This window comes from Centruroides sculpturatus, unplaced genomic scaffold (assembly GCF_000671375.1).
Source record: "Centruroides sculpturatus isolate CEXI.00-Female unplaced genomic scaffold, Cexi_2.0 scaffold74, whole genome shotgun sequence".
In the NCBI taxonomy this organism is placed as follows: domain Eukaryota; kingdom Metazoa; phylum Arthropoda; class Arachnida; order Scorpiones; family Buthidae; genus Centruroides; species Centruroides sculpturatus.
The window spans coordinates 194,996-211,690 of NW_019384309.1; the positions used below are offsets into that span (position 1 = coordinate 194,996).

General features: G+C 32.4%; 1 protein-coding gene across 6 annotated transcripts in view; it reads right to left on the bottom strand.

The window, feature by feature from the left end:
• LOC111620571 (otopetrin-2-like) overlaps window positions 1–16,695 on the bottom strand; it is a 43,794-nt gene that overhangs the window by 15,292 nt on the left and 11,807 nt on the right. Inside the window, exon 1 of one of the 6 annotated variants that reach the window (XM_023362559.1) lies at window positions 14,187–14,290. The exons of 3 other annotated variants lie outside the window; for them this stretch is intronic. In XM_023362559.1, the coding sequence (XP_023218327.1) occupies window positions 14,187–14,263 (77 nt within the window). In that variant the 5' untranslated portion in view covers window positions 14,264–14,290. Of the gene's footprint in view, window positions 1–1,428; window positions 2,001–8,472; window positions 8,649–14,186; window positions 14,291–16,695 lie in introns of those variants that run through there. 2 more of the 6 variants (XM_023362553.1, XM_023362547.1) reach the window with 2 other exon arrangements.

The following is a 16,695-nucleotide window of genomic DNA, read 5'->3' on the forward strand; positions in this document are numbered from 1 at the left end:
TAAAATTCGTGTAAATTTACCTCTTAATTTTTTAAAATTCGTGTAAATTTACCTCTTAATTCCCTAAAATTCGTGTAAATTTACCTCTTAATTTTTTAAAATTCGTGTAAATTTACCTCTTAATTCCCTAAAATTCGTGTAAATTTACCTCTTAATTTTTTAAAATTCGTGTAAATTTACCTCTTAATTCCCTAAAATTCGTGTAAATTTACCTCTTAATTTTTTAAAATTCGTGTAAATTTACCTCTTAATTCCCTAAAATTCGTGTAAATTTACCTCTTAATTTTTTAAAATTCGTGTAAATTTACCTCTTAATTCCCTAAAATTCGTGTAAATTTATCTCTTAATTTTTTAAAATTCGTGTAAATTTACCTCTTAATTCCCTAAAATTCGTGTAAATTTACCTCTTAATTCCCTAAAATTCGTGTAAATTTGCTTTAAAATATTGAAAATAAACATGAAATTTTCCTTCTACTTCATTAACATTACTATAAATTCTCCATAAAATAACTAAAATTATTCATTTTCTATACGCTAAATTTTCAGTATAAATTAAGACATTTTAGTGTCAATTCAATTAATTGTGATAAAATAATAAATTACAAATATTTAATTGAATATTTCTTAAAATTACAGTTTTATATTCTATAATAAAGTTGGCATTTTTCATTTTTTTTCCTGAAAATAAATTATTTTCAGTGATGAAAAAAAAATACTAATTCAGCGACCAGTTGCTTAACTTTTCCGGCAAAAAAGTTAAAATTGTGTGTAACGCCATCTGTTACGAGTTTTTTTGTAAAAAAATTATATTTTTAATTGTTAGAAAGTGGCAGAAAGCTTAATTTTGAAGGTAGAGATGTGTTTTATAAAAAATTTGTAAATACTAATAACGAGTAATATTATTAATTCCCACCTCACTCGAGATACGATACGCGATCCCCTCTATCTCTCCAACCCCTTGACCTTTAACCACCAAACTTTGACAGCATCAAACCATCTAATACACAAACCTTCCTACAAAATTTCAGAAATTTTCGACAAAGGGAACAGAAGTTATTAAGCTTCAAAGTGGGTAAACAAAATCCTGCCCCTCCACACTACATACATAAAATTTTACTCTCTCCTTCAAAAGAATTGAAGACAACAAATGAAAAGAAAAAACAAATGAAAGAGAAATTTCCCTTTTCAATTTTCCACATTAATTTACATTTTCCTAACAAAGAAAACAAAGAAATTCGGATTTTCCTCACCAAAAAATAAGGTAGAAAAGCGCCCAAAAGTTAAATTTTCTTGATGTTTACACCCGATAATTGAAATAAATTCCACCAAAAAAAAATGAAAACATCACAAACTCGAATTTTTTAGAGAAAAAAACCACAAAAGGACCGAAAAAATTCGGATAAAACACAAATAAATCGATTGACTCACCGACTGTTTACGAATCTGCAATGAGACTTCGTAGATAAGAAATTCATAAAGGCCAAAGAATGAGACAACCTCCGATGGAAGGGCATTTTTGGTGGTTTGAGTTCCTCCATGTCTTCTCTCCAAATGACTTTTTTCATATTTACCTTTCATACGATACCTTCCGTACGTCAGCACGTACACAGTTTATGCATCGTCAGACCTTTCTGGAATTATTCCAACGATTATGAATGGTCCTCGATAATGAAGTGAGGCAATCATCCGTTTTGTTTGTCTTTTCATACTTTCCCTTTCTTATGAACCCGAAGAATGGAAGTAAAAATTAAATTAAGGGGAACCGCCTTCTCGGAACCACCCAAACAATGTAACGTCTGGGAGGGTTGCGAGACGATTCGAAGAGGAAATTTTACTCCGCTGCACGAGCAGACGTGCTCTCACGTAACTAGAGATTTGCATGTTGTAACACAAATGCGTTAATTTATTCGTAAATTAGTCAGAGATTGCTCCACAATTCGTTGTGTGTTTCCGCTTCTCGAGTGGCTGAATGTAATTTAAGATGAATTTTCAAAGATTTTCGAGTTTAAAATGCTTTTTATGAGCGAGATCTTGTTTGTTGTGGACTTAAGCTAGAACATATAACAGGCCTTTCCCTCCACCAGGTAGATATAAAAATTGTGAGGCCCTAAGGCCACGACGCCATGCTCCGAGCTGCGGCTCGTTCAGTTTCTGAGCAAATTCAACTGTGCCCATGAACAACGTGAGACTTGCAAACAACACTAGAAATACAATTAAATGGCAACTGATGAGGTGCAAAGATCCTAAATGAACATTGTCTCTTGAATATTGCATTGTAATGAGCAAGACTTGAAAGTCGTGAAAGTGCGGAATAAGTGTTTGTTCGAGAACGTCTGGTCCCAACAGGAAGAAAGAAAAAAAACTAAACACAAACTTAATATCAAAAATAACATTAAACAGATGCAGAACTTAAATATACAAATTAGAAATATAGCTCAAAGAAGAAGAATAGTTGTGTTAACATCAGACAAAATTAGGATATTCAAAGAGATTATTGTTCAGAGATACAAACAAATGCTTGTATATCTATAAGTAATTGTTTGATCATCTTGCAGACGGTTCGATAAGACATTCCAGAACAAAAGAGATGATGACCACATATTTTTAAATAACATCTTGATTTCCACGTTATTGACAGTGAAGTGGTTTGCAGAATGTTCAAGAGCCATTAATGATTAATTAATAATAATATATTTCCATTATTTCAGGTTTAAATCCTGTACGAAAATCATTATAACTCATTGCTCCTTCTTGGACATTCGTGGACATGCAGGACATTCGTGGTGAATTAAACTCTTCATTACAAGATCCTATTTTCCTTTTCAATTGATTGCAACACAACCACTTCTACGAATGGATTACAAATGAAGGCTTTTAGGAAAAAAAAATCTCTTCTTGATGACACGAAAATGTCTGTTTTCTGTCTTCATATTAACGCAATTGTGTGGTCTTTGTTAAAGTAGTGCAGGTGTTACGTGTCTGGATAAAGTTCCTTCCTCAAAGTCTGATAAACTTCAAATTCAGTCTGCTTCCTAGAAATTCTTCCACCTGAATAAACAAAACTGTTTATTATTATTTAAACAGTTGTTAGAATGTTTAATTTTCTCTCTTCTATTGAAGTTTTTCTTATGAAATTTCTGCATTAGCATGTTACGAATTGCCAAATATCCATTCTTAATTTTGATACTTTGGTGTAAGAGAGTTGGAAAGTGTTTTATGATGCTTCAAGTCGGATGCTACTCAAGAGGAACTTATAATTCTTTTTATAAATGGGTGAGGAATGTAGGTAATTTCATGTAGAAAACAGTTAAAATGAGATTTAAATATTAAATATAACTTATTATTTCGTAGAAAATTTGTTATAATGATAATACCTCAATTCTCCTTAAAGCTATTGTTAGATTTCATGTATTTTTTTAAAAATAATTTTTAAAACGGTAAAAAACAAGTGCAATGCCATCATTGCGGCGCCATATTGGTTTCCCTAGCGATTACTGTAAAAAAAAGAATTATTTTTTCCTATAAATTTTTTTAAAATTTTGCCATTAAATTTATTTTAAAATATTTAAATTACGTTTTTTCAAATAATTATGTTTTTTTTTTATGCGAAATTTAAGCACGAATTTCATATAAAGCAGGTTATCGCTTGGCGCCATCTAGTGATTGATATTATAATTAATTAGTTAAAAATCGTATGAAAATACTGTATTTGCAGTTAATATAATAGTATAAATCTTTATTAATATATTATTAATTCTTTATACATATGTACAAATCTAGTATATAATTCATTAATTAATATTCGTCTAAAACATAGTTGAAATGTACAAAATGCTTATAATTATGATAATAATTATGAGCTGTGGTTAACAAGTGGCATGAAAAAGAATAACATAAATTGTACAAATAGTATTACTGAAGAAAAACAATGCAATAAACTCGAATTCTAATAACAACTTCAAAAAGTAAGGTGAGATCACCATTAAGTTCCGCCATATTGGAATCGAATGCGACACGCGCGCGCTAACCAACAATAAATAAACAGGAGAGAATTATTAGTAAATAAAAATAAAAAAATACATCTTGAAATAATGAAATGGCGTATTTTAAACAATTTCGAGTGTTAGGAATATTCCTAAATATCTGAATTAAAATAAAAATAAAGATGCGGGCGCCGCGCGACGCGTTAAACGCGAACGGTCGCGACGAGGAGGGGGTTGGAACAATTGTTTTGTTTAATAAATCATTTGTACGAGAAAGCAAAGTTTTGTAGGGTAAAGAAAACAATTCACCTGTTAACTCTACGTGTTACGACTAAAAAATAAGTAACGAAACGTGGAATGAAGGGCATTAGTAGTCGTAACACGTAGACTACAGAAGGTTGATAGTCTCAGCACACGAATTAAAGTGTTACGGAGCGTGAAAATTAGTAAAATTCCCTAACTTTTTCCTTATTTTCTCGACATTTTGTGACTATCTTCATTAATTTAATTATTTTCGGATATAACCTTTGACCTTTCTCCCTATTTTCATCATACGATGATCCTCATTAAGCACCAACAGAGCATTACACTAAGCATCAAGAGACATTACATAAAGCACCAACAGTGCTTTATATTAAGCACCACAGATATAACACTATAATATAGATTTAATACAACAAAAACAAAGAAGTAATCTCACCTTCAGACACGAATGATAATAACGAAAAAACACAAAGAATTTCAGTAATTTTTAAGCATACTTTTGTAAAAAAAGAGTATACACAATATATATATATAAGGGGAGGTTGTAAGTTACGTAGACTCCTCTCACTGACTCTAAGAGTCCATATCTTATCTAAAAGTGCCTCTCGATGTATCATTGTAAAGAATTTTTGGAATTTTTTTCTAGAAGCAACGAAAGAAACTCAAGAGAAAGAATTGAATTGAAAATTTATGTGAAGTCCCCCCCTAATACAGGGAAAAGAAAAACACAGTAATTTGTTCATCGCCATTTCGAGCATCATTGAATCATCGAGTGGATCCTATAAGTGATGTATTATACGCACTGTAATTGATGCCATGAATTATACCTTATAAATTAATAAGATTTTAAATAGATTTTCTAGTGTTTCGCTTCCTTACCCCCCCTTTCGAAGGGCATAGTTTTGTAGAATGGAAGCGATAATCGTGACAGACGATCACTCATCACCCCCGTGAGAATCTCTTACTTTTCTTATCTCTTCAACGAAGACACTCGTCGAACATATTCGTGACGTAATTTCTAGCTTACAATTCAAATAATTTACGTGTTATGTAAGATGTTTATTGAATACGTAACGTATAAATTGATTACGCACGTGACAGAGTGAAGAGGGGGATGAAAATCATGACCTATAAAGTGTAAGGAAAACGAAAGCTGCAGTTTCAAGGTCGAAAACAATTAAGTTTAATACAAAGAACAGGATAACGTAACATCATCATCGTAACGTTTCGAGATAACGTTCGATTAACACGAACTGTAGTGGAGTAGAATAGTAATACAGTACGTTACGCCGTACTTTTTTCGAGTTAAATTCGAAAATTGTAGAGTTTTGCATCACTTGCGTAACGAGCGTAACATAAACGAGCGATTTATATGGTTATTTTGAACCGGGACATTCGACTGTTTATGGAAAAATAACACGAAGATGGACTTTAACAAAAGTTATTTGGGATTATGTTACGATCTTCAAACTCTTGTTACGTGATCCGCGGATCAAATATCTAAAATATAAACGATTCTTGTAAATAATTTCATTTTTTTTGTCACTTTAAATAAATAATCTAAAGCGTGACGGAATGAATATTTTGTCTTTAGCAAGTGTTTAATCGTAACTGTTGAATGATGGCCCTCATTCATCATCATCTCAGTTGACCTCTGTTAAGATCGTAAAATCGATTGCTACGCGTAACCATTAATTTAAAAGATTTAAAATTTAAATTATTGACTCCAGAGAATTTTGTATAAACGTCACAATCGGTTACGTTTAATTGAATTTTTTTTCATTGCCTCGCATGCTTGAGGCAATGAAATGAAGAGGATCTTCCTGTGATCGTAACCTCAGGCGGTTTCAAGCTACAAAAAGTAATGTAAGAATGGGATTTTAATGGTACCAATTTCAGCAGCACATTACATAATAAGGAATTAAGTAGAAAAATGTGCATTTTATAGCTTAGGGGTCCGAACCTATGACATTAAGTATCACACTTTATACTACTCCAAGATTAAAGCATGGAAAGTGATAGGTTCAAACCAGGGTTTGAACCTGTTACACACGTGATCTTTAAGTTATAATATATACGAGGTCCTTCCCCTTTACTAACGTGTGAAGCCCTAATGTACAGCTTGTTAACCTCACTCACTAAATTCTAATTCTTTTTAAAGAGTAAAGAGCATTCAGAAAGTTTAATAAAGATCGTTGGTTCGGACCCCTTCTCGTTGTAAGTGTTGAATGCACGGTTTATCTACTAGGATTTACACGTGGTTTAACCGAAAAATCGTATTTAATAATGGCAAGATACGTCACAAAGGAGCACTCCCCCCTTTCAGAAAAAAGGAAGAAAATTCAATTTAACATCTCACCCCCTTAGTTAAAGATGCTAAACGACTTTAATAGGATTCTGATAGATTACTTTCTTCAAAAAAAGAAAAAAAAAACGCAAAAATGCGTAAAGAGGAACGTTATATCGGGGTCGCTCCGTCAAGTATTTAGGTTATCGGATCCGAAAAAATGACACGGAATTAGATTGTCAACCATGCAAATATTCCATTGTAGAAACGATCCACTTTCAAATATTCTAAATGTTCCTTTGGTCTATCGATAATGGTGATTTAATTCGCACAAAAGATCCAAGTCACCATGAACTTGCATATATTTTCCATAGATTTACATGAATTCTTTACGAATTGTCCATTAATTTACTTGAATTTACCACGGATTTACACGTAATCAAGGTCAGACGAATTTAAAGTTTTATTTTTGATATTTTATGAAATTGTTTTCCTTTATTTTGTATGACAAATTACACACGTAAATGATGACAGATACGAGAAAAATACACGAAATTTCACGAAAGTAAACATCGAGGCAGAAAATTTCTGTCATTTTTTGAGGCACGTGTTCATTGTTACTTGAATAACAGCGGCTGTCATTAGATCCCATTCAAGTGGTGAAACAATGTATAAAATGTTTTTTTTTTATTATTATTGCTTTTTTTCCCTAAATCATTCGAGCAATAAGTTAAAAATTTAGCAAAATTTAATAAAATTTAACAATTTTACTGCACGTTGAACATAAAAAAACGGGACATTAATCGCTTTGCAATATGAGAATACCCACGTTGCAAATGGTATTGATGCTTTTGGGGCCTCATTTAAACTTATGGCTCTAAGCTTTCGCGTATAGAGGGCCCTTAATCTCTATAAAACACTAATAAATTTACATGTAAGAGCCAACGAGGGGAACTAATCATTTTGCAATATGAGAATACCCACGTTGCAAATGGTATTGATGCTTCAGGGCCTCATTTAAATTTATGGCTCTAAGTTCTAATATATATAGAGGGTTCCTTATTCCCTATAAAACAATAATAAATTTAAAAGCGGGCAACTCTAAAGGGCTTTGCAATATGAGAACATCCACGTTGCAAATAACGCTGATGCTTCCGGAGCCGGATTTAAACTTATGGTCCTAAGTTTTAATATATAGAGGACCCTTACTTTCTATAAAATAATAATAAATGTAGATACAAGCGACATTGACGGGGGTATTAAAGGACTGTAAGGTAAGGATTCAAAATATATACAGTTCCTAGCTTTTATGCAATCTCTATGCATATTTATGAGCCGGAGAATAGAGTCGTGGATCCCAATTAACTGATTAATCCTGCTCCAGTCAAAAATGGAAAGATGAGGATGTAAAATATAACATTTATAATTGTTCCTTATCTATTTACAACACTTATGCTTAAAATGCACGCCTTGGTTCCATACAATTAACTCGTGTAAGTGATTAAACTATCAACCTGTAGTCGTGGGTTCGATCCTCATTTTAATTACAGGAGAAAGACACGCGTAATGTTAAAAACTTTGAGCAAAAGTTTAGTACCATTTGCAATATGAAAGCACCTACATTGCAAGTGGCACTGACCTATCAATTCTGCAGCATTTCCTCCTTAAAATGTTTGCCAATTGAATATAACATGAAAAATATAAACGTATTTCACGATTTGCAAATAAAAATTTACATAATTTACGTAAAAAAAAGCTTTAAAAATAAATTTATAAAACCCGTTCGTATCGAGATCCATCAACATTCCATTGTTTTTTAATGGTTATTTTTAGCAATTGCAGGAAAGTTTTAATGTTAAATTATCCTTAAAAATATATAAATTATAAAAATTATATAAAAACTTAATAAATTGTTTATATATATTTATAAAAACTTACCAATATTCATCTCTCTTATTGTCATGCAAATTGAAAATTAACCTTTGCAGATGTCTAGACCATTTGGTCCTCTTAAATAAAGTACTATCGGTTTCATCTGAAGTAATACCATTATTTAATATAGAATCTGCCATAATTTAACACTCGCAAACATAGAATCTATGGTAAAATGGGGCTTTTCCAACGATAAAACTCGAGCAGAAATGGTTACTGTACAGTCTACTGAGCACGTTTTTACTCTGATGCTTTCATACAACAGCATCGAATGACTTGTACAGGTAAAAAGTTAACACATAACTACACTTACTAGAGACATCTTTTAACTAATTTAATTACCATTAAAATGCAATTTTCTACATAAAGTACATAATGATGGGTCGTTTACGCATGAGTTACTCGTAAACACACCACGACCCTTCGACATTGCCATTGCTTTTTAATACTTTAAATCGCATGCCAAGTATATATTATGCATTTTAAATGCTTTAATCCTCGTGCCGTGTTTATTTTATACCTTATTTTAAATGAATATTTGTTAATTGTAAAGGAAATTAGACGGTTGAAACGTACCGAATACACGGTCGATAAATTTTGACAAAGAGATCCGGAAAATCGATTAAATGATAAAAACTATGTGAATAATATCCCCTTCGTGGTTGCTACTTATAAAACCATTATAAACCATTCATTCTTAATATAATAGACGTTTAGATATTGCATAAGTATCAAGCAAGGTCAAGTACAGTGAGGGGAAGATTTTATAACCAGATAAGAAGAGTACCCAAAAAAAAAAATGATGATTTTTATTATTATTTAATTGTTATCATTAGACAATTTTAGGCTATAACAATATACAATTTAACAATTTACTATACAAAAAAAATTCGATAAAAATCTATGAAAAATAACCTGAAAAAAATCGATTTTTAAACGTTGCTGACCGACGCCATTTTGGATCGTTTACTTTTGTATTAATTTTAAATGTATTTTATTTAAATTTTTAATTATTTTATTTAATTAAATTCGTTATTTATTTATAATACATGTAATTTAGATAATACTTTTATTCATTTTTATTTTAATTTATTTGTAACTCGAGAGCGAAAATCGATACCATCGATACTAAAGTAATTCCACGGAATATGGGTGATTTATCCGATATTTTACGTTTTTTATGTTATAAAATGATGGAATTTTAATGTTTATCGAATATTCTTAATGGCAAGAAGTTAATCCATTAGCTAGATATATTAATTTTGTCTCGCAACCTGTGGATCTCGGCTCACAAATGAGATTCTTGTTTAGTGGTAAATCGATACATAATGGCATCTGATGACCCGCGTAACTAAATTATAATACTTCTGGTTCCTATTCGGGTGTTAGACACGTGAAGAAAACACGGAAAACTCCACGTGGCGAGGCACGAATAACTTTTATCCACTTTATAAGCAAATTACCCATTTAAAATCCATCCGTACAAGACCCATGGGTCTTGTACGGATGGATTTTGAATGGGTAATTTGCTTATAATTTCTTGCAGTTTTTCATATTTTTTTTCTGGGATATTTCTTACTTTATATCTTTCATCGTCATCGTCATCGTCATCGTCTTCTATCATCAGTGTATTCATCAGAGTTCGAAAGGATGAAGGATGACAAGATCCTCTGATGTATATGGAGGATGCTCTAAGATAATTGCTGAGATTTAAGGCATTTCATGGTATTGACGACTTTATTTTTGGAGGTGATCTCATGCAGTATACTGGTTTCGACAAGATATGTTTCTATGGTATTGATTTCTTCGTCCCACAGCTGTCAGCACGAACTTGCTCGCCCATAGCTGTATCTTAATGATTCTGGACGCTTCCATTACTCACTTTTGCATTTATTGGTAAATCTGAATGTGTGTAATACACAATACGAAATTAATGTTACCTTAAGCATGGTAATAATTTAATATATACGGCCATTGACTGTTATCTCTCACGCCAGTACGCTCCTATTGCATTTCCAGTTAACATGGTAAATTGCCTGCCATTTCATTGATAATTATGATGCAATTGTGAATTCCTTCGTGGTGAAGTACAATGAACCCTCGATTCGTCACATCGTTTGTTATGTCCTCTTTATATTCATAGAACAAAGGGGCTAAGGAATCGAATCCGGATCCCGCTGGAGCACCACGCACTTACATATTGCAATTCAGCATTGCACTCAGGGAATATATCAAATTAACAGTGGGACGATCTGCTTTACGGGAAGACTTTCTATAGAAATCTGACCCTATTTAAGTGTTAGGCACGTGAAGAAAACCCGGAAAACTCCACGTGCCCATACCTCTTACTTTACGTTCATTGCAAGCTGCTTGACCATGAGATAATGGAATGTTGAATTAAGTAATGTTACCATTATTGCACCCGATTATACTATCAATCTGCAATCGAGTGCAATAAAGAGTGGCATTTAAAGGGCAAAAACGGAGGCACCAATCGATATTTTCAGCAATAAATCTTCGGCAATCATTTGGCACGTATCAGTCTTTGGGATCACTCGCTGATAAATCATCTCCCTCGTGTGATGATTATGTGGTGTGTATCGCCCCCATTATCATAGGGATTCGGCATTAAATCTGATCCAGATCCACACAATTTATCATGGATATTTATCATTTATAAGTTTGGGGGATAACTACAGGATTAATTGATAAATAAAACGTAGTGTTTAGAGATAGAAACGCGTGACTACAATCATTAAATAGCCATTAGTGTCTAGTTTCTATATGCTAAGTTTCATTCCCTTATATTACGCTGTTGCGTAACAGTTACGCTTAAACTTTATCTTCCTCTTACAAAGCAGCAATCAGATTAAACAGGGGGTGGGATACGTGAAATATCCCTCAAAAATCAGGGAAAATTAAGGGATATTTTCGTGAATAATACGTGCATTTTCTACACGAAAACTTTGTTTTTTTTTTTTAAAGATAAGAGTCTTGGTTACGTAGAAAGGACATTTGGCAAATGAATGGTTCCATTGTAGTTTCAGCTTCACTTACTATTAATATAATGAAGAACAAAGGGCCTTTATGAATAACCTTATCAAATAATACTACTAAATGGTACCCAGAAGCTATGAGCTATGTGTATTTGGAAAGTAGAAAAGGTCGAGTTTCGTAATTTCGTGAGTAATTCCCCCCATGAACTAATTATTTTGCTGTTCTCTATGAGAACGAGTTCATGCAAATTAACTTTCCCTTGAGGAATTATGAGGAAATAATCTTAAAAATTAACCTCACATAACTATTATTTAATAGTTAGGATCAGGAGAAATTGGAGGATAGATAGAAGATTGTAATCCTGAAAGATCAAAGGATAAACGTGAAAATGGTTAGTGAGATAAATAGGGATTAAAATGCGTAAGGATAAGGGATGCGAAGGATAAATGATGCTGGGATGGTAAAGATAGACGATAAGGTACATAGAAATATTACATGTAGGACAATAAGATAATCAGGATGCAAAAAGATAAAGGATAGAAAGGATGCGGTGAATATATTAGGATAAATAGGAGCTAAAGTGCAGAAAAGTGAGTTGGGATGCAAAAAGATAAAGGATAAGAAGGATAAGTATTAAGATAAGTAGGAAATGGAAGAGTTAGAGATAAGAAAAATAGGATTATTCATAGGATGTTAAGATTAGTATTAGGAGAGGAGTAGGAGAGGATTAGGATAAGTAGGAATTGGTTTAATATATAGGAGTATTACTGGTAGGATATTAAGATAAGTAATAATCTGGATGCAAAACGTAGAGGATAAGAAGGATAAACATTAAGATAGAGGTATCATTAGGAATTAGACACGTAGAATCTTCGAAAACAGAATTAAATGAGAGTTTTGTTATTTAAATTCTCTAAAAAAACACTTAAAAGTAATTTTGTATTCTTTAATCCAAATAAAGTGGATTTCACGAAATTCTTAACTTCGAAAGAACTCCAAAGAAATGAAGAATTTTATAAACGTTTTTATTCGTAAAAAATGAAAATATTTAAATAAAATTAGTTCATTTTCTAAACTCACAATAAACAACAATTAAAATGAATTTTTATTGACATTATTTTATAGAATTGAATTTTTAAAAGTAACTCCTGTATCACGCTCTAATTATTATCGAACCAGTTCATTTCTATACAAAAGTAAGGTTACTTTCTACTTTCTTCCACCAACAAATTCAATTTAAATTATTATTTTCGTGTTAATTTTCTTAAATATTTGTATATTAAGTGTTTTAATTTCATTTTAATCGGTTGAGGAGATGCAAAACGTGACTTTTTGGGATGAGAAAAATGATTTTTCGCTCCCTTTCCACCGATAAATTCCGCTTTCTTGAGGGTGAATAAGTACTTTTTTAGCTGTTTTTGATCGAGGAAATTATATTTTTCAATAGATTTTTGCATAATTAAAGTAGTTTCGAGTTGTTTCCTGGCGAGGAAAGCATCGTTTTGAATGTTTTTTTAATGGAAAAGAACATTTTGAATACTTTTTTTTTGCTAGAAAACAGAATTTTTAGTGCTTTTTTTCCTAGGAAAAACGACATTTCGAGTAATTTTTAGACACAGAAAGCATTTTGAATAATTTCCAAAGACTATTACCCGAAATCTCAAGACAAATTCGTGTAATTACATTCGTTAAAAATCAATTTAAAGCATAATTAAAATTCTCCTTCTTTCAATCGCTACGAAAAATCTAATTAAAGAAGATTAATTAAATCAAATAAATTGCTTTAATTAGGAAATAACTCCCGAGATTAAAAGAAAAACCCAGCGCAGTTTTAAATGAATAATAATAATAATAATTTTTAAAATATGCAAATTAGATTAACGTAGGGGTTTTTTTGGCGTTTGCCTCGAGCCGCAGACTAAAGAGGAGGTTCGATATATAAATATAACCGTGGAGAGAGGGGTTATGATCCATAAATATGACTCCTTTCAAAGAATATAATACTGGCATGTGTGTTGGATCCTTGACAAGATTCACTTCCATACGAATTTGATGGATTTTTTTCCACTTTAAGCATCAATTTTGTGAAGTAAACAGCTCTTTTCTGGCTTAAAATTATAGTTTCAGGGGCGAAAATAGGGGACGAAATGTAAAAAAAGTCAGTTGTTTCTATGTGTAGACGTTGGGGAATTAAAATTAGAATAGTAAAGACCAATTTGGGGGAAGATTTAAGTAATGAAAATGTCGATTTTTTAGGGAAAATCGTAATTAATTTTAACTAAGAATGCCTTCTAGTATGTGGGGTTGCTTTAAAGAACGAGCTAAGTACTTACTTCCGGATAAGGAAGAGAAAATTTGTCGTGTACACAGTGTATTTGCATGAGAATTGAGGAAAAATCCCCGCAGATCTCCCTAAAAAAAAGTGGTGTTTCTACAGAAAAATTAATGTAGAACAATACAAGAATTAACAGGGGATATTAAACACGGGGTATTTTCTTAAAGAAGACACAGAACAACTCGATTAAACTAGGCTTTAACTATACAAGCTAGTTTACAATATCGACCCAGTTAAGCAATAAGTAGGGCCCGAATTGTTTATATTCTTTAGGCACGAACGGACGCAAAAAATCCCCACACACACACACGGTAGGGTAGAGAAACGGGTGACGTCACTCGCGTGTAGTGTTTTTAAAAAAATAAAAATAAATAAATGTGTCTCTCACCTGATAAAACAATCGGAATTGTCGTTGCCCGGTGGGTCATCTTCGGTCGTTTCTGTAGTTATTTCCATATCGGCCATTGCTGGATGCTAAAGTAATGCCGTGCACGCGGCCTTGACACTAGCACGTGCATACGTTCGACTGGTAACAAAACGGCGCCCAAAGGCGGTGTGTGGGGTCGTTTTTGGGGGGTCGACGGGGGTGTTAGGATATCGCCTTCCCGGAAGACGAGGTATAGTTAGGGTAGCGTGGTAAAGAATACGGTGCGATTGGTCGTGTGTTTTTCTGCCCTCACCCTACTTGTCTAGATCTGTATGACCTCGATTTACAGGTTTTTACTTAGTTTAAACTCTTGTCTGATCCGTTAGATTTTTACAATATTGTCCCTTTATTAAATGCCTGTAAACAAATTACGTAAGTGCTTCTTTAATTCTGGTGTGTTTCTCAAGTTCAACGAACTTCTACCCCCCTTTTTTTAAATTAATACGGCGATTTCACTCCCCCTTTTTTAAAGCACAGACAAATCAAACGGTCCTTTGTAACCACCCAATCACTCTGAACCTTCTTTAGGGTCCTTTATAAATAAATAACTTCGATTTCCCTGCTGCATCTTGTAGAATTATTCGAGAAGAATTACGTGAAAAAACAGTAAGAATTTAGGGGAGGAAACAGAAGGGGGAAACAATGAGTTAATTGTTGAAAAGTTCGAGAAAAACGTGTTAGGGAATTTGTAAGAAAAAATCAGGGAATTAGGAAACGATAACGCAAAAAATTCTCTGACTTTTTTTTATGAAAAGTGTGGAGAATTAAATATAAAAGGGTAATTAGGGAATTTTTAAGGGAAAAATAGACTTCGGGGAAATAAATGAGGGAAAATTCCGTTAATAGGAAAATAATTGGGGGATATTCAATTGACAGGGAAATAATTAAGGGAAAATTCCGTTAATGGGGAAATAATTGAGTGAAAATAATTGGGGGATATTCAGTTGACAGGGAAATAATTAAGGGAAAATTCAGTTAATGGGGAAATAATTGAGGGAAAAGTCGGTGGGTAGAGAAATAATTAAGGAACAAATCGGAGTGGTTAAAAGAAATTTGGAGGTCAAGGAAATAATTAAGGGAAAAATCAGTAGTTACAAAACTAATTAGGGAAAAAATCGAAGATTAGGCAAATAATTTAGAGGAAGAAGAAAACAAGTTAGGAAAAATAGAAATTATCAAAGAAAAAAATGGAAACTAAGAGGAATTCATTTGGCAGTTTATACACGTTTACTAAACATACAATTTACTCAATTTACGCTCCGTGTGAATCAATATTGATGTTTATATGTAAAATAAGAAAAAAATTTAAAATAATTTCCGCAAAATAACAGAAAAAAAGGACATCACAAAGCAAGGAAAGTTAAATAAAATAACAGAAAATTTACAATCATCGTTAACTAGTAATGGCAGAGAAGGGGTTGGGAATTAAGTGAGGAACGTAGGAGAGTTCATTAAAAGATTATTGACCGCTTCCAGGAAGTAATACGATACTCAGACAAATATAAAATGCAAAATATGAAAATAAGCAGATAAATAAATGTCATTTTGTTTGGCTTAATTGTAGAAAAACAAATTTGAATTTCGTACAACACGCCTCTCTTTCTATACACACGAATATAACATTAACCTCTCGAATTCCTCATGAATATATACGAGTTATATCGTTAAAATTTAGGGAAAAATAGGGAAATAAGCGAGAAAATTACTTCTTATTAAATCTACAATTGGTTTATCGCTAAACAAACATATAAATTGAGCGTGTTTAATGTAAAATCGACAAGCTTAATAAAATTTTTAGGGAAAATAGAGTGAAGAAAGCTCCCTATTTTCCCCTTAATGCTAGTTAGGTTAAGTACGGTAAAGTTTACTTAAAATTTAAACAGGAGCGATCATTTAACTCTAAATTACTAGAAGCTCCTCGTAAAACTTTTTAATAGCCAATTAAACGTAACTGTTACGTTAAAAAAAGTGGAAATAAAGAAATTCTGGACAAATTACAGGCGTAACAAACCGCTTTTTTTTAAATAATAGCCTTTTATTAACTTTTAAACTATTTAAAAAAAGAAATTCGATGGTGCCACGTGAGAACTGGAGCATTGTTAAGTAGCAAAGTAACAGAGCAATGGCGTAACTTCAATTCGAGATATAGGTTACTGTAATTCGTCTGTTATTAATAACAATTCCTTATAAGGTCTGCTAGCCCTATAGAAACCCTACAAACAATTCTATTGTGTAGAAGACACTCCTGGCAAAGAGCGAATCGATAGCCAAGAGGGGTGCCAGTTACATAAAACGATGTCTGCCAACGTTTATCGCGAGTAACCCGAGAAGCGTTACGTTAATCACATTTTTTTCCACGAAATGTACTTAAAAAACTGACATTGATTTACATTTCTTCGTATTTTTTTTGCCATTAACCATCCATTGAATCGTAAAAAACCCCTTTGAAGTCCTTCAGAAAAGATGGGTT